We start from the raw sequence: 19,150 nt of genomic DNA on the forward strand, positions 1-19,150 counted from the left end.
CAGTCAAAACAGAAGGACTGGCATAAGTAGGGGTTTGGATCATGGGCTATGTTTGGGATTTAGGCAAACCACTTGTCCTTGAAGGTAAAATACTTACATGCAGATAGAAAAGACAGTAGTAAAAAATAAGGCTGAAAAATGCTAGTGTAGCCAGGTTTTTAAAGGTCCTTACATGCCAGTCCAAATAATTTCTATCTAATTTTACAGCCGCTGGTTGAAATGGGAGAATGTCAAATAGAGCAAGTAAGTGGATGGGAGAGGCTTTTTCTGGTAGTAGACCATATGTGTAGGATGGCCCAGCAGGAAGACAACAGAGCCTGATTGTAGCATAGAGAATAAAAAGTTGGAAAACATATTTGAGAGATGCAAGAGTACTTTAAAAAGCTCGTGGAACAATGAAATTAGAAGATGTTTGTTTTTGGTACAAAATATTTGGAGGGTCATGTGTTTGGCCTAGTGGTTAGCTGCGGGTTATGACACCAACATCCCACATATATACCAGGATTTAATTTCCAACTCCTGTTCCTTGGTTCCAGCTTCCTGTACACACAGATCCTTAGGGGCAGTGGTGATCAGGTAATTGGGTTCCTGTCATCCACATGGGAGACCTGGTTTGAGTTCCTGGCTCCTAGCTTTAGCCTCAGCCCAGTCCCAGCCTTTTCAGGATTTGGGGAGTAAACCAGCTAATAGAACCTTTCTTTCTCTCTCTCTCTCTCTCTCTCTCTCTCTCTCTCTCTCTGCCTTTTCAAATAAAGTTTTTAGTTGTTTTTAATTTGAGATACATGCATATGAAGAGTCTTCATAGAAACCTCTTAGAAAATGCATCTCATGAAAAACTGCACATGGATTTCAAAACTTTTTTGGCACCAAAATAAACTTACATAATTTTTTCACAATTTTTGAATTACCCTTGTATTTCAAAGACATTCCTAGACTTGGCCACTGGTTGAGTTGTGGGGAAGGAAGGGTCAGGCATTTTGCCTGGATGACTGGCATTATCATAGAAGTCACAAAGAGAGCAGTAGATGGTGGACAGTTCTCTTTGAGACATGTGACTTTTGAGATGCTGGCAGGACCTCCAAGGAAAAAGACCCACAAAAGAAGAAAATTCAGTTTCTTGGGGAAACAGGAGCAGAGTTATAGAAGTCTATCCATGGAGAGTCATAGGCAGAAGTGGATGGAACTGTCAAGAATGTAGAGGGCATAAGAGGTCAAGCTCAGAACCCAACGATGGCCATGAGTCCCGGCCTGACCTCTGCACAGGTCTGCCCTCATCCCGAGCACTTGCTGACGTCTGCAGAACTGCACAATAGCATAACCACAGGGCTACAAGGGACCGGGTCTCACAGATTTCTTCTACCTGGAAGATCTTTAGTTGGAGGCTTCACATAATATGGGAAGATACATGTGCATATCTTAGCAAATTTTTATTTATTGTATTTACTTTGATTAAAATGAACCTGTACATCTAACTTGGAAAACCCACATCGCCACTTCCTTCTGCAGAAAAAAAAAATAATCTTCTGTGTTGATTCTGATGTTCAGCTTACACCTGCTCAGAAAGTTTTAATTTCTGAAAGTAGAAGGAATTCAAGATTCAGAGCAGCTAAAATGTTGCAAACTTCCTTTTATAGTTTATTTTTCCAGGTCACTCCCTGAGTCTGAGATGCACAGGAAATGAATGCTTCCTGTAAATGGTGTATCTGTAGCATAAATGCAATTTGTTCACTTCAGGCTTTCTTCCTCCTATAACTCAAATTTTGTTTCCTTCCAGGGAAAGGAAAAAAAATAGATGATCTAAAAAAAAAAAAAGACCTTTCTCTTGAGTATATGATTAACTTTTGTTTCTGTGTGCAAATTATATCCTCTAAGTTATAGTGAGACCCATTATTGAGGGAACTCCAAAAAAAAAAAAAAAAAAACACAGAAACAAAAAAACCTAAACCCATAATTTCCTTTGTGTTTTCTAAAGGTCAAATGCTGCAAATATTGGCCAGATGACACAGAGATATATAAAGACATTAAAGTTACCTTAATAGAAACAGAACTCCTGGCAGAATATGTGATAAGGACATTTGCTGTTGAAAAGGTAAGTACACCTGAACGCAGGTGGGCTCTATCTGGTGTTTTCTCAAGGTGGCACTTTGCCCTCTGATTCTGTAATAGTTCTGTGCCATCATTAAAGTGCATCATTCCCATTTCATACAAATCTATACTTTGCAGTGAAACCAAAATGTATTTCCTATTTGTCTGTTTTCTTTTTTCTTTTTAACCTGGTTGATACCATGCTGCCCATCTCTCTCTTTCTCTTTGTTCATAGAACAAAATCTGTTCAATTTTGATACCTGGCCTTCCAGATTGATAAATTTCCTTCATGCCGTGTGTCCACTATGAGTTTCCCAGTAGTGAGTTAGTGTCAGTGTTGAGACACAGGTGCTAACTCCTCCTGGATTCCATCACTTCCTTGAGGCTTTTCAGGCCCACAGTTTGCCATGGACTGATGGGTTTTCCAGGGAGAAGTATCCTACCTGGAAACCTGAGTGAGTGATCCCCATTAGACACAGGTCACTCCTGCATGAACCAGCCCATTTGCTCATACTCACTCCCATACTGGTGTCAGCCTTTTGGAGTTGCTGGTGTTGGGTCGGTGAATGCTGTTGCTTTGATTCTGCCCTGCCTCATCCCATGTGCATGGATGGGGCTCCTTCCCTGGGAAGCACTGTAGGGCATAACAGGGAATCTCCTTATTCCCCCTCTTTCTGCTGACATAGGGAGGGGCCGGAGGTGAAGCAAACTGCAGTCCATCCAGAGAAGTGGCACAGGTAGGCTGTGGGGAAGATGGAGGTGACGTGGCTAAGACACTCTGCCTTCCGAAGGTCCACAGACTTTTCTAGGAGGCGCTATCATGTTCCAAAACTGAGCCTGCACAGCTGCCCTGAACTAAGCAGTTTTGCTCTGCATTTGTTCTGCTTACACTCATTTAATAGTAGCAGAGCCCCGTGGAGGACCTGGGTTCTAAGCAGAGGGCTGGGCAGTTGGCTCCTGCCCCTCCAGTCTACTTTGTATTCTCACTGCAGCTAAATGTACTTTGTGGATTAACAAGACCAGTTCCAGGAAATCAAGGAAATGGCAGCAGCTGTTTATTGGCTAATTTACCCTGATGTTTTGAGCTACCATTTCTGGTTTGCAAATCCAAATTTGTCATAGAATCACAGGCTGAAAAGACTTTAGTTTATTTTAATCTCTTTCTCATACTATTTAGCATTTTTTTTCTTAGCCTGTCTTTTTTAATAAGCAGGCAGGAGGCTTGGAGACTTCAAAGAAATTGGAGTTCTGGTTGACTCAATTCTTCAAGTTCTGAGCCTCACACTTTGATGTCGATTTTTTCCATCTTAGACAGGATTGAAAAAAAAAAAAAACCACGTGGAAGATTTTTGGATGGCTCTTGGCAAGAACACTCATGAATAACTGCATTAAAACAGATAGTGATAAAAGACCCTCCATTTTTTTTTTCTGTAGAAAAAAATCCAAAAGCCATCACTTAAATATGGAGTTCTTTGAATAATAGTCAGCTCTCTAATAAGCTGCAAAAGCATCTCTGTTGCTGAAGGGTGGGTTTGTTTGTTTCTTTGCTATTTTTTTAACCTCTTATTGTACTGTTCTACATTCCCAGCTGCACAGAAATGTTCTTTTAGCCTTCAGACAACCAGTAAAGAGGTGTTGGAAGGAAGGGATGGAAGAGGTTCTTATTAATGCATTGGGGGAAATCACAGTGACATGTTAGTGATTTTCTAACTGGGCAATTGGAATCTTTAAGGAAAACAAATCATTGAATTTCGGTAGGACATTTCTTGTAGGCTTAAACTTTCTCATTAAAAGGCAGAGGCAAACAGAACAGTTAGGTGTGCACTTTGAGATTCTTGCAATGCTGATGCTATTTGAGAGCAGGATGCCATCAGGGGACTTCACGGTGAAAGATGGATTTGGTCTTTATGCTGCCAAACAAGCAGACACATTGCAGTTTGAAACTGATGAATTCCTGTTTTACATCTGATTGTCCCCTTGCCTTTCCCATATACCTAATGATTCAAAGCTAAACAGATTTGAAATCACTTAGGAGTATCCTTCTAAAAGTTTGTGCGAAAGTGGTGTTCAAAGATAAATTTATTTTGGGGGCAAAAACATTGAAATCCATGCATAGTTTTTCCATAACACACAGTTTCTACTAACTTTTTGAAGATATCTTGTATGCATGAATTTCAAAAATTTTTGCAACAAAACAAAGATCTTTGAATTCCATTGTTAATGAACTATTTGAAGTACCCTCACTCAGTGCCCATTGTGCCAAGAGGAAAACAGTTCAAAAGTCTGTAGGAATTGAGAATGGAGCATATCGATTCACTTATCCTGGCAGGAAGGGAAATGGACAACAGCCATCCAATTCTCTCTACCCAAGGAAGGCATGATCCCCCTGACTCAAAGAATATGCACTTGATAATGCATTCCTTCCACAGTGTTAAGTACCCACTATGGGCTGTGTGTACCACTACTATATGACTTGAATTTGTCTTCTCATTAAGTTACATGGGAAAACTAAGTGACAATTATTATTTTTACATGAATGCTTACTATCATGAAAAATAAGGAAAACATCCTGGACATTTACTTGGGATATATTTGGGCCATGATTGCTTATTTTCTTCGCCAAATATATTACTAAACTGCAAAAGGAGAAACTGCTGTGTCAGTGAACAAGAATGAACATTGGATCCAAAGCAATTTCCTTTGATAAATCTTATCAATAGTGAACATATTAGAAGGCAGAGGTTTATTCTGGGCACAGGTTTTCTGCATTCTAGAAACTGACATTTACCTTGCTCAAAAAATGAGCCTTAGAGATCAGCTGGGAGCCCATCTCAATATGGATAGGGTTTAGGGCTTCGAGATGCTGGAGTTAAAAATCTAGCAGGGAAAGAAATGCTCCCTTATGTCTGCTTTGAAATAAATAAATCTCTTGGTAGTATGCTTTCCCAGTCTGCGGGGTGTTCACCACCCAGTCTGGACCACACCTGCCTGAGTGAGCTCAGAGAAAAGCCAGGGGTGCCCCCTAGGGGTGAGGAGGTGAGTGACACAGGCTTGGCTCCGTTCTGATGGAGACTTCGGAGTTGACCACTTGTCCCTGTGTTTTCAATGATAGTCACTTAGTAACTCCTAGCCACCCATAACACTGCTCTGGGATCAGCCGAGTTAGCAGATAACAGTGTTGACTTGCATTTGTGAGTCCCTGACAACTTAATTCCTTAATTCTTAAACTCTTAATTTAAGCATTTTCACAGAGAAATCAAGCTTCCGTACTCATACATTATTAAACGAAGACACAGTAACACACTGATAGCAAACAAGCCTTATCTTAGAATCTGTAAGTGCTTGCCTCTGGCTTCTCAAAGCACATAAAAATTCTTGATTTCTTTGTTCACTAACTATGAACAATGATCAGTGATGAATGGGATAAGGTTAGTGTGTATTTCCTTTTAAGATGTAATAAAAACCGGCCGGCGCCGCGGCTCACTAGGCTAATCCTCCGCCTAGCGGCGCCGGCACACCGGGTTCTAGTCCCGGTCGGGGCGCCGGATTCTGTCCCGGTTGCCCCTCTTCCAGGCCAGCCCTCTGCTGTGGCCAGGGAGTGCAGTGGAGGATGGCCCAGGTGCTTGGGCCCTGCACCCCATGGGAGACCAGGAAAAGCACCTGGCTCCTGGCTCCTGCCATCGGATCAGCGGAATGCGCCGACCGCAGCGCGCCAGCCGCGGCGGCCATTGGAGGGTGAACCAACGGCAAAAGGAAGACCTTTCTCTCTGTCTCTCTCTCTCACTGTCCACTCTGCCTGTCAAAAAAAAAAAAAAAAAAAAAAAAAAGATGTAATAAAAACCAACGCCTGGACCTGCTACAGAGATGGGATTCAGTAAATGGTCATCAAAGGAATAAGGGACAAAGTCACATGTGATCCTAGGTTTACATACTGCCCTGATCTGAATTTCTTATTTTAAAACAGACTTTTTTGCTTTAAAGCCTCGTCTTAATACATAGGCTCATATTGAGGCCTGTGCCATGGCTCAATAGGCCAATCCTCCGCCTGTGGTGCTGGCACACCGGGTTCTAGTCCCGGTCAGGGCACTGAATTCTGTCCCGGTTGCCCCTCTTCCAGGCCAGCTCTCTGCTGTGGCCCGGGAGTGCAGTGGAGGATGACCCAAGTGCTTGGGCCCTGCACCCACATGGGAGACCAGGAGAAGCACCTGGCTCCTGGCTTCGGATCAGCATGATGCGCCGGCCACGGTGGCCATTGGAGGGTGAACCAATGGCAAAGGAAGACTTTTCTCTCTGTCTCTCACTGTCCACTCTGCCTGTCAAAAAAAAAATACATAGGCTCATATTGATGGGTCTAAATGAACTTGGTTATTCTCGAAGCAAGAGTAAATTAAAAGCAAAAACAATCATAAAGTCTCTTTCCTTCTGCCCTCCATTCAGTTCAGCAACAAGCAGCCTGCTTTCTTTAATTTGCACATCTCACGTATAATTCCGGCAGAAAGTCACTCTGATTCCCATGGCGTACCTTTGCCTATCTGCCTGCTTCCCCCAAGCAGACTGTGATGGCCACTGGAAGAGGAGACAGTGTCTTCAGGTCTCTGCAGCCCATGTGCCAGGCCTAGAGCACTGTAGTCCTTTACGCTTTTAGTGATTGGATGAATGGGTTAAATGTTATCCGAATTGAAAAAAAAGAAATGTACAAAACTCTGCTGCAAGTGAAGATCACCCTTCTGATCTAGTGGAATGTAGCCCCCATTCATTCTTCCAGCAAAGTTTGTGAGCATGCGTAGTCTGTGTGTGTGTGTGTGTGTGTGTGTGTGTCTGTTCAAGTACCCAGCACAAAGAGGCAGCAGGGTGCAGACGAGAAAGAAGGGTCTTGCATTTCAGTAGCTGCCATTGAGCCCATAGCTGTCCTTTAATTTCTTCAGGTCTCAGTTCTATGGCTCTTTCTGTATGGATTCTCACCCCATCGGCACACACTGTAATCCAAGTGGCACAAAGTTTTAGACATAGTCTGCTTTTTTTAGAAAGGAATTTTGAAGAACCAAAGAAATCCATCCATCCCTTTGCTGGAATTGCACATGTAGATTAATTAGCACACTGTCTAAACATCACCTCTCCTTTCACATCCACAAACATCTTCACCAGGCTGATAAGTCTTCCAAGTTGCTTGTGCAACCTAAGAAGGACCTTCCTCCCCAGCAAGTCTGTGTTCACTGGCTCTAGGGTTGCTACTTAGGGCGCTGTGCCCTGCCCCCATGGCTTTTGCTCATCATTGATTTTCTGTTGTTCTCTTCTGTGTTGTGGCTGGCTCCCGAATGCAGAGAGGCGTTCACGAAATCCGCGAGATCAGACAGTTTCACTTCACCGGATGGCCCGATCACGGGGTCCCCTACCATGCCACCGGCCTGCTGGGATTTGTCCGGCAGGTCAAATCCAAGAGCCCACCCAATGCCGGCCCTCTGGTGGTACACTGCAGGTGAGCAGAGTGCCGGGTGCCTCTGAAAGCAACACCCTGGTTTCCAGGGATGGGGTCTCATGGAGGGAGGCGGGGACAGTTAATGGAAATGTTTTGGAGCTTGATAGAAGGTGATGGGCGCCAACATTGTGAATGCACCCTTTGCCAGAGGTGTACCTTTAAAACAATTATGTTTATGGCAAGTGAATTTCATGTAAATAAAAATGCAAAAAGGAAGTAGCGGCAGGAGCATGGTGGTCCCTGGTCCTCGGCTGACGGAGCCCTCTTTTCACGCAGCGCTGGTGCGGGGAGGACTGGCTGCTTCATCGTCATCGACATCATGCTGGACATGGCTGAGAGGGAAGGCGTGGTGGACATCTACAACTGCGTGCGGGAGCTGCGGTCGCGGAGAGTGAACATGGTGCAAACAGAGGTACTGCAGCCCACCCCGTCCATCCTGGGGCCTTGGTCCTCATTGTCTGTGTCTCCTCCTCGCAAAGCCAAGGGCAAAAGGAATCTCACCAACTAGCTCTGCAAAATGCCCTGTAGGAAAAAGTGACTCAAGTGACCCGCCTGGCAATCCCTGTTTCCTCCTTCCTTCCTTCCTCTCACCTGGCTCTGCTTCCTCCTCTTTGTTTTTCCTTTCATAAATAAACAGAAAGCATCCAGAGTGTGCCGGGTAACAGAATCTCTAGTCGGGAGCCAACATCTGTGTATTTTTCTGTGTCTGTAGTCCGGGCATGAAGCAGTCAGGGTTTCCATACCGCTTCTCTTTATCCTGTCTTTTAAACTAGCTGGGAACCAGAGCAAGACCACTCCTGGGAATTGCCAGGCATTTGCCAAGTGGCTTTAGGGTATCTCTGAACATTTTATTCTTCTCCAGGGGACCTGGGAAGAACTGCAGACTCCTGTCCCTAAAAATGCTGCCAGTGGCTTGGTATCAGGGGGATTTGCCCATTTTTGTAGGCGTGCTCAACACCAACTAGTTACACTACACCTGTAACTCGAGCCGCATCGGGAATTTAAATTACTGAGAAGTTTTACATCCCGCTCCTTGGACATTCATATTTTTTTACCGATAATTGATGGTTTTAAGTAAGCATTACAACCCACCACCTAGAAAATGATTCATGAAGCAGACTGAAGAATAAGTAAGAATGTCTTACATTTAGATTGTACATTAAAGTTTACAAAAGCCACTGGGAAACCTAATCCCATTTTTTTAGCTAACATAAAAATAACAAAGCTGTAAGTGCTGTTTGCATGGTCTCTTTTTTTTTAAGAGTAGAAATATTTTGCTTTAAAGGTAATAAAGATATAATCGTTATTTTCAAAATTCATTTGAGACAGGGAGAGAGAAACAGAGAGAGACACAGGAAAAGACAGTGGCACAGACAGAAAGTCTCCCATTTGCTGGTTCACTCCCCACCTGCCCTTAATGGCTGAGACTGGCCAAAGTTGGGAGCTAGGATCTCAGTCTGGGTCTCCCACTTGGGTTGCAGGGACCCAATCACTTGAGCCATCATCTGCTGCCTCCTAGGGTCTACATTGACAAGTAGCTGGGGAATGAACCCGGCTACCTTGATATGGGAGGTATCTTAACACCCAGGTTAAACGCCTGCTTCTTGTTTATTTTTTTAATGTCCTTTATAGTCAATCAAATGTTGCCACACCCAGTTTCTCAGTTGATTTCATCTCTAGAGGTGGTTTTTAGTAATCAAGAGATCTGGTTTTGGTAATCAAGAGATCTAGTTACTTATAGAAATTAAATTAACAGGGGTGGGCATTTGGCAGTACCTAAGATGCCATTTTGGGATATGTGCATCCTGTATCAAAGCTTGGGTTCCAATCCCAGCTCCACTCCTGACTCCAGCTTCCTGCTGATGCCAACCCTGGGAAACAGCAGTGATAGCTCAAGTACTTGTGTCTCTGCCTCCCATGTGAGAGGCCCTGACTCGGTGCCTGGCTCCCAGGCATTTGGGGATTAAATCAGTATCCCCTGTGGCTGCCAGTTCATGTCCTGGCTGCTGCACTTCCAATCCAGCTCCCTGCTAATGGCCTAGGAAAAGCAGTGGAAGATGGCCCAGTCTGCCCATGTTTGAAACCCACATGAAACTCCTGGCTCCTGGCTTCATCTTGGCCATCTGAACCAGCGAATGAAAGATCTCTCACTCTGTGTCTCTCCCTCTCTGTAACTCTTTCAAATAAATAAATAAATCTTTTTTTAAAAAAATCTCATATAATGATGAATCATAACTATAGTAAAACTTTCTTAATTAACTATAGGAAAAGTCAGTACCCAATCAGAATTGGAGGACTCATCTGTCACCATGGACTCACTGTACATACATATGAGAACTCTTCTCTGGGTTTGTAAGAGCCTTTGTGATTATCACATTAATCAGTGCTTCTATGAAATAAGTAGTTCCAAGTATTCAGATCTGTTTGTCTTCCTAGGTATGTCAAGTTTCCCTGGACTTTCTTTGCATTATTAATTTGGTTAGCAAATCTTCTTTTCAACATTGGTGGGTACAAGTCTCCCATTCCTCACTGGCAGTATTGGGTTCAAATCCATGGGCTCAGACACACAGAGGCGTGTTAATCAGCTATAGTATTCTAGTACTTGTTCTGGTTTGCCTCTGTGTCTGCTTAGTTTTAAATCTGCTATTCCATGTGGGTGCCCTGTTTGTCTCTTCTTCCATTGATGCTACTTCCTGTGGCTGATTGGGTAACACGATGGCTGCCTATGTGAGAATCAGGGTGACTGACACTGGAAAAGCCAGTCTCGTGTGCGTCAGATCCTCAGGTCCTGGAGAATGTGTTGTCTCCACTATCTTAACAACGTGAGGCATCAACCCTGCCTTCCTTCCGCGGCTTGTCTGGGCTTGTCTGGATCTCCCACGCTAACTTGTTCTCTCTGCTTTCCCAGGAGCAGTACGTGTTTATCCACGATGCCATCCTGGAAGCCTGTCTTTGTGGAGACACCTCTGTCCCTGCCTCCCAAGTCAGGTCTCTGTACTATGACATGAACAAACTGGATCCACAGACAAACTCAAGCCAGATTAAAGAGGAATTCCGGGTAAGTTATGCTAAAGAGAAAGACGACTGGCTGTCTTTGCTCCTTCAGAAATATCTCAGGTGTGGGCCTTGTGGCTCACTGGCGTTTAGCCACTGCTTGGGATAGTGGCATCCCATATTGGAGGGCCAGTGTGAGTCCTGGCTCCTCTGCTTCCAATCCAGCTTCCGGCTGAAACACCTAGGAAAGGAGCAGAAGATGGCCCAGGTCCTTGGGTCCCTGCCACTCATGTGGGAAACTCAGGTGCAGCTGGAAACTTCTGACTTTAGCCTGGCCCAGCACTGGGGCACAGCAGGACAAGCCACTGTTTATAACACTGGCATCCCATATCAGAGTGCTTGTTTGAGTCCCAACTACTCTGCTTCTGATCCAGCTCCCTGCTGATGTGCCTGGGAAGGTAGTGGAAGATGGCCCAAGGACTTGGGCCCCTGCCATCCACATAGGAGAACTGGATGGAGTTCTGGGCTCCTGGCTTCAGCCTGGCCCCAAACTGGCTGTTGCATCCATCTAGGCAGTAAACCAGCGGATGGAAGATCTTCCCTCCCCACCCCACCCCTGGTCACTCTTTCAAATAAATATGTGTGTGTGTGTGTGTGTGTATATATATATATATATATACACACACACACACATCTAACTCCAGGATGTTGGGGGAGAGGACCATATTGCAATCCACTGCAGGAAGTCTTCATCTTTTTTATTATTTTTTTAAAAAATTTATTTATTTATTTGAAAGGCAGCATTACAGACAGGCAGAGAGACAGAGATCAATCTTCCAGTCAATGGTTCACTCACCAAATGGCCAAAACATCAGGGATGGGGTAGGCTGAAGCCAAGAACTTCAGCTAGGTCTCCCATGTGGATTAAGGGGCCCAAGCACTTGGGTCATCTGCTGCTGCTTTCCCAGGTACATTAGCAGGGAGCAGGATCAGAAGTGGAGCAGCCAGGACACGAATGGGCACCCATATGGAATGCTGGCATCACAGACAGTGGCTTCACCTGCCATGCCACAACACCAGCCCCAAGCCTGCAACTTTTAAATTTAGCATAGTGGTTAAGACACTGCTTAGGATGCCTGTACCACAAATCAGAGGGTCCGGGTTCAAGTCCCAGCTCCACTCCCAGGTCCAGCTTCCTGCTAGTGTGCACCTTGGGATGTACCTTGGATGATAACTCAAGAACTTGGCTCCATGCCAACCACATGGGAGACCCAGATGGAGTTTCAGGCTCTTGGCTTCAGCCTGGCCCATTCTCAGCTGTTGCAGCCAATTGAGTGAACCAATGGATGGAAGATTTTTCCCTCTTTCCCTCTCTTTCTGCCTTTCAGTTAAAATGAAAACAAATGATTTTAAAATAAATACATGCTGAGCATAAGACAAATGTTCAGTCGGGCCATTCTCCTCCTGATGTGTCTTTCTGTCTCTACTTTTAATTTTAATCATTGTGTTTTATGTAACCCAAAACAGTAGTCCCCACTTTTCTGAATTTTTGCTTTCCGCAGTTTGTTACCCATGGTCAGCTGCAACCTGAAATGTCTGTGTGTATGTGTGTATATGTGTATGCAAGTGTACATATATGTGTGTGTATGTATATGTATATATGTGTGTATATCTGTGTATGTGTGTAGATGTGTATGTATGTGTGAGTATATGTGTATGTGTGAGTATATGAGTGTGTAAGTGTGTGTGTGTATACATGTGTATGTGTGTGTTGTATGACACTTTTACTCTAGGCTACAAAAACAACCAGCAAACAAATAACAACCAAAACTTGAAACTGGCTGGTCACATGATGTAAATTCATCCCATTCAGGGAAGGGGAGGTCACCCATCCTCTTCCGTGCTGTTTTCACTCTGTGGGTTTTGATCCTTTTCGGAGTCATCTTCCAGGTCAGTTTCCTCCTCTCCTCCTTCTTCCTCGTCCTCCTCCTCTCCCACTCCCCACCTTCAGTAGCTTCTCCATGAAGTCTAACACCGATCCTGGGATTACATATTCACAGCCTAAAAAGCGGCCAGGTGCAGTGTCCACAGCTAGGCCAGCGTCAGCGTCGTCATCCAGATTTTCACTGTCAGGAGCTTCCAGGGCACGAAGCAAATGGAAGAAAAGCCACTGGAAACTGTTAGCCGCAGCACAAGCTGTTCAGGTCCCTTGTGTTTCCACTGCTGCTTGATGGTTTTCAAAGTGACATCCTTCCCTCTTTTCCAATCTACCTGGCGTCCCTACCCCGCTGGTGAATCTAAAGAAAAGGGGGTCAGAATCATCCCGTTCTGACCTCATCCTGCGTGTCTTTGTGAACACTTCATTTGTGAGCTCATCACCGGGTTCAGGGTGAAATTCGCAGACAAAGCTCACAGAATGCCACTTAACTGCCTTTCAAGGGCTCCAGGATGGGTGCGTGGTGTTCCTGCAGCACATCACCGAGCAAGGCAGCGTTCTCCAAGACAGCCCACCAAAATTCAGGAATGCCTCTGGGGTCTTCTTTTCCTTCAACCCTTTTTCTTGTCTTCAATCTCAGCCTTTTCTGTCAACTCCTCCAAAACGTCATCCTCCTCAGCTCATTTCCAGTCCTGTTCTTCTCCCACGGGTTCATAAATCGCATGGTTGGTCTCACATCACTTATCAAGTAGAGGCTGATAGAAAACAGCATACGTCCTTTCAAGATCGTGAACTGCCTCGTAGAATTTGGCTTCCATCTGTGCATTTAACCTGAAGGCTTTTGAGAGCCTGCTCTTTGCCTTTTAACTACCAAAAGCAAGCTTTCGGTGTATCCTGTTGCATTTCTACCAGACCATCAAGTCTCTCTTGCAAGAATCTGAGGATTTTGCATCATCTGAACCAAACTGTCAGCAGAAATGCTTTTTGTTTCTTCACTAGTTTCTTCTATTTTTCAACATCATGCAAGCCTTGATCAAGTTCAGACTATTCTTTGTTGTCAATGTCTGCCGTGCTGGGAGACAGAAAATCTGTGGTTAGTACAGGGACAGTCTGAAAATATTAATTGGAAGATTCCAGAAGTAAACAGCTCTTAAGTTTTTAAGTTTAATGTGCTTTTAATCCGCACATAATAATTTTACAGAGTTGTGGCATAACAGTGCAATGTTTCTTTGCATGTACTCACACCATTTGGCCATTAAGAAAGGTCGGAGTCTTGTCATTTGTCACCACACTGACGAGCCTGGGGGTCTTGTGCCTCTTTTGTCCCACAGACCCTAAACATGGTGACACCAACACTGCGTGTGGAAGACTGCAGCATCGCACTTTTGCCGCGGAACCATGAAAAGAACCGGTGCATGGACATCCTGCCCCCCGACCGATGCCTGCCCTTCCTCATCACCATCGATGGGGAGAGCAGCAACTACATCAACGCCGCCCTCATGGATGTAAGCCACTCGCAGGCGGAGCCGCTGGGAAGAGGGAGGCGGGAGTGGCATGGGTCTTCTGCTCATGTGCCCCCTTTAAGATGCAAACTACAAGGGTACTTGAGAAGTGGAATTAAAAGATGCGTTTGTTTTGATGCAGAAGATTTTGAAATCCATGCATATGAGCAGGGTCTTCAAAAATTCATGGAGGGACCTGCATTGTGGCACAGTGGGTTAAGCCGCTGCCTGTAAGGCCAGCCGGCATCCCATATAAGCACAGGTCCCAAGCATTCGACTTCTGATCCAGCTCCCTACTAATGCACCTGAAAATGCAGAAGATGACCCAAGTGCTTGGGCCCCTGCCACCCATGTGGCAGACCCAGATGGCGATCTTGAGAGACCCAGTTGGAGTTCTGGGTTCCTGGCTTCAGCCTAGACCAGCCCTGGCCACAGTAGCCATTTGGGGAGTGAACCAGCAGATGGAAGATCTCCCTTTCTCTAACTCTGCCTTTCAAATAAATAAATACATCTTTTAAAAAACTTAATGGAAAGTGCATATTGTGAAAAAAAATTGCATGGATTTCAAAAATTTCTTGCATCAAAGTTATCTTTTAATTCCATTTCCATGAACTTTTTGCATCTCAGATTCCAAATGTTTTTGAGTCAAGGTGCACATTCTTGGTCTCTCTGACCATCAGTTGGGAAGTAGTGATCAATGAAATGTGTTTCAGTTACTCTCTGAACACCAAAGTTTTCACCTTGCTGCCTGAAGAGATGTGACACCATGGTGGGGACATGGGACAATGTGGTTTGCAATATTATTTAAATTCCCTTTCCTCTTAATTTAGACAGTAATGAACATGGGGAAAAAAGCAAAACTCATTACTTCCTGTCAGTCTCTTTATTTCTCATTATTCAATTGATGAGAAATAAATGGATATCTTCAGTCCTAATATGGAAGTTTTAATTCTGTTTGTATAATCAGCTAAAAAGTGCTTACTTGTGTGAAGCCCTCTAGAGCTATAAAATGTGTGTATGTATCATTTGCAGGAATTATTAACCCTGTCCTACTTACAGATGACAAACAGACAAGTTTCAGGAAAAAAGGCAACTCTTAATTAAGCATAATTTTAAAATAAAGTAACTTAAAATAATTATGTATAGAGTTGATATTGCTCTTCTACAAGAAATACAAAAATTTCATAAGAGATACTAAGTTCAGGGCCAGCGCTGTGGCTCACTTGGCTAATCATCCACCTGCAGCGCCAGCATCCCATATGGGTGCCGGGTTCTAGTCCAGTTGCCCCTCTTCCAGGCCAGCTCTCTGCTGTGGCCTGGGAGGGCAGTGGAGGATGGCCCAGGTGCTTGGGCCCCTGCACCCGCATGGGAGACCAGGAGGAAGCACCTGGCTGCTGGCTTCGGATCGGCGTAGCTCCAGCCATAGCAGCCATTTGGGGGGTGAACCAATGGAAGGAAGACCTTTCTCTCTGTCTCTCTCTCTATTTGTCAAATAAAAAAAAAGAGAGAGAGAGAGAGATAAAAGTTCTCTTGTTCTCAAAGTAAGAACTGATTCCCATGGTTATTCTGCAGATAAGTTTCTATTTGGTCTATGTTGGTGTTGACCAATGGTGATAGAATTCAGCAATTGCTATTTATGTCCAGTGTTTTGTGCCACATGTTTCCACGTGCAGAGATAACTGAGCCTCCTCTCTTCATATTTTCATGGGTACATGTGGATCTTTCTTGCTTGTGTTTGCAGAGCTACAAACAGCCTTCGGCTTTTATAGTCACCCAGCATCCTTTGCCAAACACAGTCAAAGACTTCTGGAGACTGGCCCTGGATTATCACTGCACGTCAGTTGTTATGCTAAATGATGTGGATCCTGCCCAGGTGAGACCAGGGAATTCTTGCAGGCAGAGCGCCTGTTCCAGGGTCAAGGCCATGTGTGCTTTGTTTACACACTGAGCTATGCAGGCCCCAAGCAAGGTCTCCAGTTCCAGTTGAGAATTGAGAACTGGGGATGCTGAAAAACAAGTGTTAAAAAATTGGGCGGAATGAGGGGCTAGAGCAATAAGCAATAAGCAAAAAGACAAACTGAAATAGTAAATTGTGGAAGTGACAGAACAGGACAGGGTATAACTAGGGCTGTCCCCAGTGGATGGAAATTCCCACTGGAGGGGTCCAAGGTCATAGACAAAGTCAAAGCTGGCCAGGAACCTGAACACCACAGATCCAAAAGCACAGCAGGCAAACCAGAGGACAGTGGAGAAAGGATGTTGGCATTTGCTGTAACCTTTGTTCCTGTCCCGGGGGTGTCTGTGCATCCTGGCCTGCTCCCCTGGAGCCTGCAAGTGGAGACCATCATGATAGAGGCAGTAGAGAAGGCAAGCAAGTTTAAGGGAGAGCAGTTAGTTTTGACAGCTCTTTGGTGAAGATGTTGTAAAACTGGGATTTGGAAATAAGAGAAGCTGCGGATGCCAAATGGGGCTTTTGTGTGGTTCCTCTTAAACAGAAAAAGAGAAGGAATGGGACAGGGATGACTTGATACTAGTAATGGGGGAGGTGTGCCTTCTTAAAGGGCATTGTCAGGTGAACACTAGCAGTGTCCAAACTGAAGTTATCCTCATCACAGACTTCACCCCACGACAGAAGGCATTATGGAAAACTTGAACTTCATGGGTGTTAAGAATAAGCTTGCTCAAGAATGGAATTAACTTCCTATCTAGTGGAAACAAATTCTTAAAGAAAACAACAACAACAAAGATCTGAAATAATTCAGCATCCAGGCTGGACAGATATTTCCTTCCAAAAATCCATTTTGTGGCCACCTATCTCCCATCCATGACCCAGATGTGAATTCAGTTCTGCAAGGGTTGTTCATTATGTTTGAGGCACTACGTTAGATTGCTAAGGCTCACATCGGAAACTTAGTTAAAGAAATAACAATGGGTGATCTTGGTTCTCATCTTGTCCTTATTTTATCTGATAAATAAATAAAAGCTTAAATATTTTGCAGTTCCTCCCCCACTTATCCTGTGCTGCAGCCGTTTATAAAGACAGCAGGCCCTGCATCTCAGGCCACTTCCGAGACACTGCCCAGAATAGAACCCAGGATCCTGAGTTTCTTACAGCGCCATGGGTCGAATCCCACTCATTCAAGATTCTTCGGTCACCGAGGGTTACAGGACAAGAAACTTGTTCCTCATTTAGAACCATTCTTCCTTCTTCCTAATGTGAATACTGCAATGCAGTAATACACTATTTTTGTTCATCTTAGTGATTCTAGCATGTTCTTTTAGAACAAGAACATTGAATTCTAAAGCTACATTCTAAATACAAACTATCTGGACTGCCACCAAGCCTTAGCTGACTGGCGGCTGGAGAGACAAAAAGACTCCAATTCTATTCAGCAGACACTGCCTATGTTCAGAGTGAGAGAAGGGAGGCTCTTGGGAGTCAGTCTTTTAGCGAGCACTAAACTGAGCATTTGAACTTAAAGGTTTTGCAGCTGTACAAGACTAGCACTCAACTATTTTAAGTATTTATAGGTCTGGTTCATGGACGTGTTATGCACCATTTAAGCCATTTTCTACACCGTTTCCTTGGGCAAAGTGTAGCATGTGCCAAGAGCCAGGCGCCAGCCCAGGCTATTCATATTTCTTTGTTGTAAGTGACAAGTTCTTGATCAGGCGCTTGAATTGAGAGAGCAAACAGAAAACAAAGCTAGCTCAGCCAGTAGAAAAATGGGCACAGCAGTTCCAAGGTACATGTTATGACTTCTAGTACCATCTTCTTGGCTTCCCATCCTTGTGCCTTTTTAATGTTAACAGTGGGTACCCAAAGGTATCAAAAAGAAAATAAATATGAGCTTGCCACTGTTTGCCAGGGCCACTTAATAACTTGTCACCAGGAAGTGCTGTTGAGAAAGGAAAACTTTTATGGAGGCATTGTTTTAACATAAATTAATGTAGGCTGGCGCTGCAGCTCACTAGGCTAATCCTCCACCTGTGGCGCTGGCACCACAGGTTCTAGTCCCGGTTGGGGCGCTGGATTCTGTCCCAGTTGCTCCTCTTCCAGTCCAGCTCTCTGCTGTGGCCCGGGAAGGCAGTGGAGGATAGCCCAGGTGTTTGGGCCCTGCACCCACATGGGAGACCAGGAGGAAGCACCTGGCTCCTGGCTTCGGATCACCTGGTTAGAGACCACTTGGGGGGTGAACCAACGGAAAAAGGAAGACCTTTCTCTCTATCTCTCTAACTGTCTAACTCTGCCTGTGAAAATAAATAAATAAATAATAAAATAATGTAATTTCCAAAATGCTATAAATGTAGCTGACATAAAATGTCCCTTAGCCATCCCATTTTCATTCTTCATCATCAAGTTCAAACCTTTAACTTCTTTATAATGGAGAGAGACATGGCTGTTTCAGTTGACTCACTGTTCGCTGAAAACTTACCTTGCAATCTTGGATAGAAATCAACCTTTGCAACCTTTGACAATGAGATTTTAGATCCTTTGAAAAATAAAAGCCATCAAACAAAAAGAAATTCAACCACGGGTTCTCCTTTTCTGGTACCTCATTTTGCTCAGAATGAAGTGCTACGTTTTTCATCTGCTCTTGGCCCAAGAGAAACAGGTTGTAAAATAATGAATTGTTCCCCTCTTGCTTCCCCATATGCCATCAGTCTGTCAGGTAACTCAAAAAGACAAAAGTTAAACACTGCTCCAAAAAATGTCACTCAGCCAAGTCCCAGAGGAAATTCAATTTCAAACTTGAAATGCCTATTAAGGTTTCAGAGATTTAAGAAAGGTTTTTTTGAAAAAAAAAAAAAAAAAAAAGTCTTACGAGTTCCCCCAACCCAGTTGTCTCCAAGTTTTTAGGGCTGGTGGCAAATGCAATGCCTACACATTAACATTTGGGCAAAAGTGCTAGTTTCCTGGTTGTCACCACTACATTCACTATGAGACTCTAGGAAAGTGGGTTTTTAATTAAAACCACTTCCAGGTCAAACAGCAAACCAGTTACTCTGTTACACTGGGTTGCCTAGGTCTCAGCTGTCAGGGTTTGGACCAGCATGAAAAGGTAACCCCGACACTGTCAGCGGTCTTCAGTCTTGTCACCAAGCAGCCTGATTCCCAAAGGTGACTAAATTACCATGCAAGCCCAGCCAGGGGAG

At 44.3% G+C, this 19,150-nt stretch overlaps 1 protein-coding gene and 1 pseudogene across 11 annotated transcripts in view; one reads left to right on the forward strand and one right to left on the reverse strand.

Moving 5' to 3' along the window:
• Positions 1–19,150, forward strand: part of PTPRM (protein tyrosine phosphatase receptor type M) — an 884,286-nt gene that overhangs the window by 841,246 nt on the left and 23,890 nt on the right. For 6 of the 11 annotated variants that reach the window (XM_089305318.1, XM_089305319.1, XM_089305320.1 and 3 more), the window contains 7 exons: positions 1,973–2,089; positions 2,772–2,822; positions 7,407–7,561; positions 7,838–7,973; positions 10,470–10,619; positions 13,823–13,996; positions 15,735–15,866. In XM_089305318.1, coding sequence (XP_089161444.1) covers positions 1,973–2,089; positions 2,772–2,822; positions 7,407–7,561; positions 7,838–7,973; positions 10,470–10,619; positions 13,823–13,996; positions 15,735–15,866 — 915 coding nt within the window. The remainder of the gene's footprint in view (positions 1–1,972; positions 2,090–2,771; positions 2,823–7,406; positions 7,562–7,837; positions 7,974–10,469; positions 10,620–13,822; positions 13,997–15,734; positions 15,867–19,150) is intronic. The other 5 variants (XM_008261054.5, XM_008261055.5, XM_051852140.3 and 2 more) reach the window with 1 other exon arrangement.
• LOC103349296 (nucleosome assembly protein 1-like 1 pseudogene) lies at positions 12,305–13,409 on the reverse strand (annotated as a pseudogene).

The sequence above is a fragment of the Oryctolagus cuniculus genome, chromosome 10, assembly GCF_051225735.1.
Source record: "Oryctolagus cuniculus isolate XC-2025 breed Fujian yellow rabbit chromosome 10, ASM5122573v1, whole genome shotgun sequence".
NCBI classification, from domain to species: Eukaryota; Metazoa; Chordata; class Mammalia; order Lagomorpha; family Leporidae; genus Oryctolagus; species Oryctolagus cuniculus.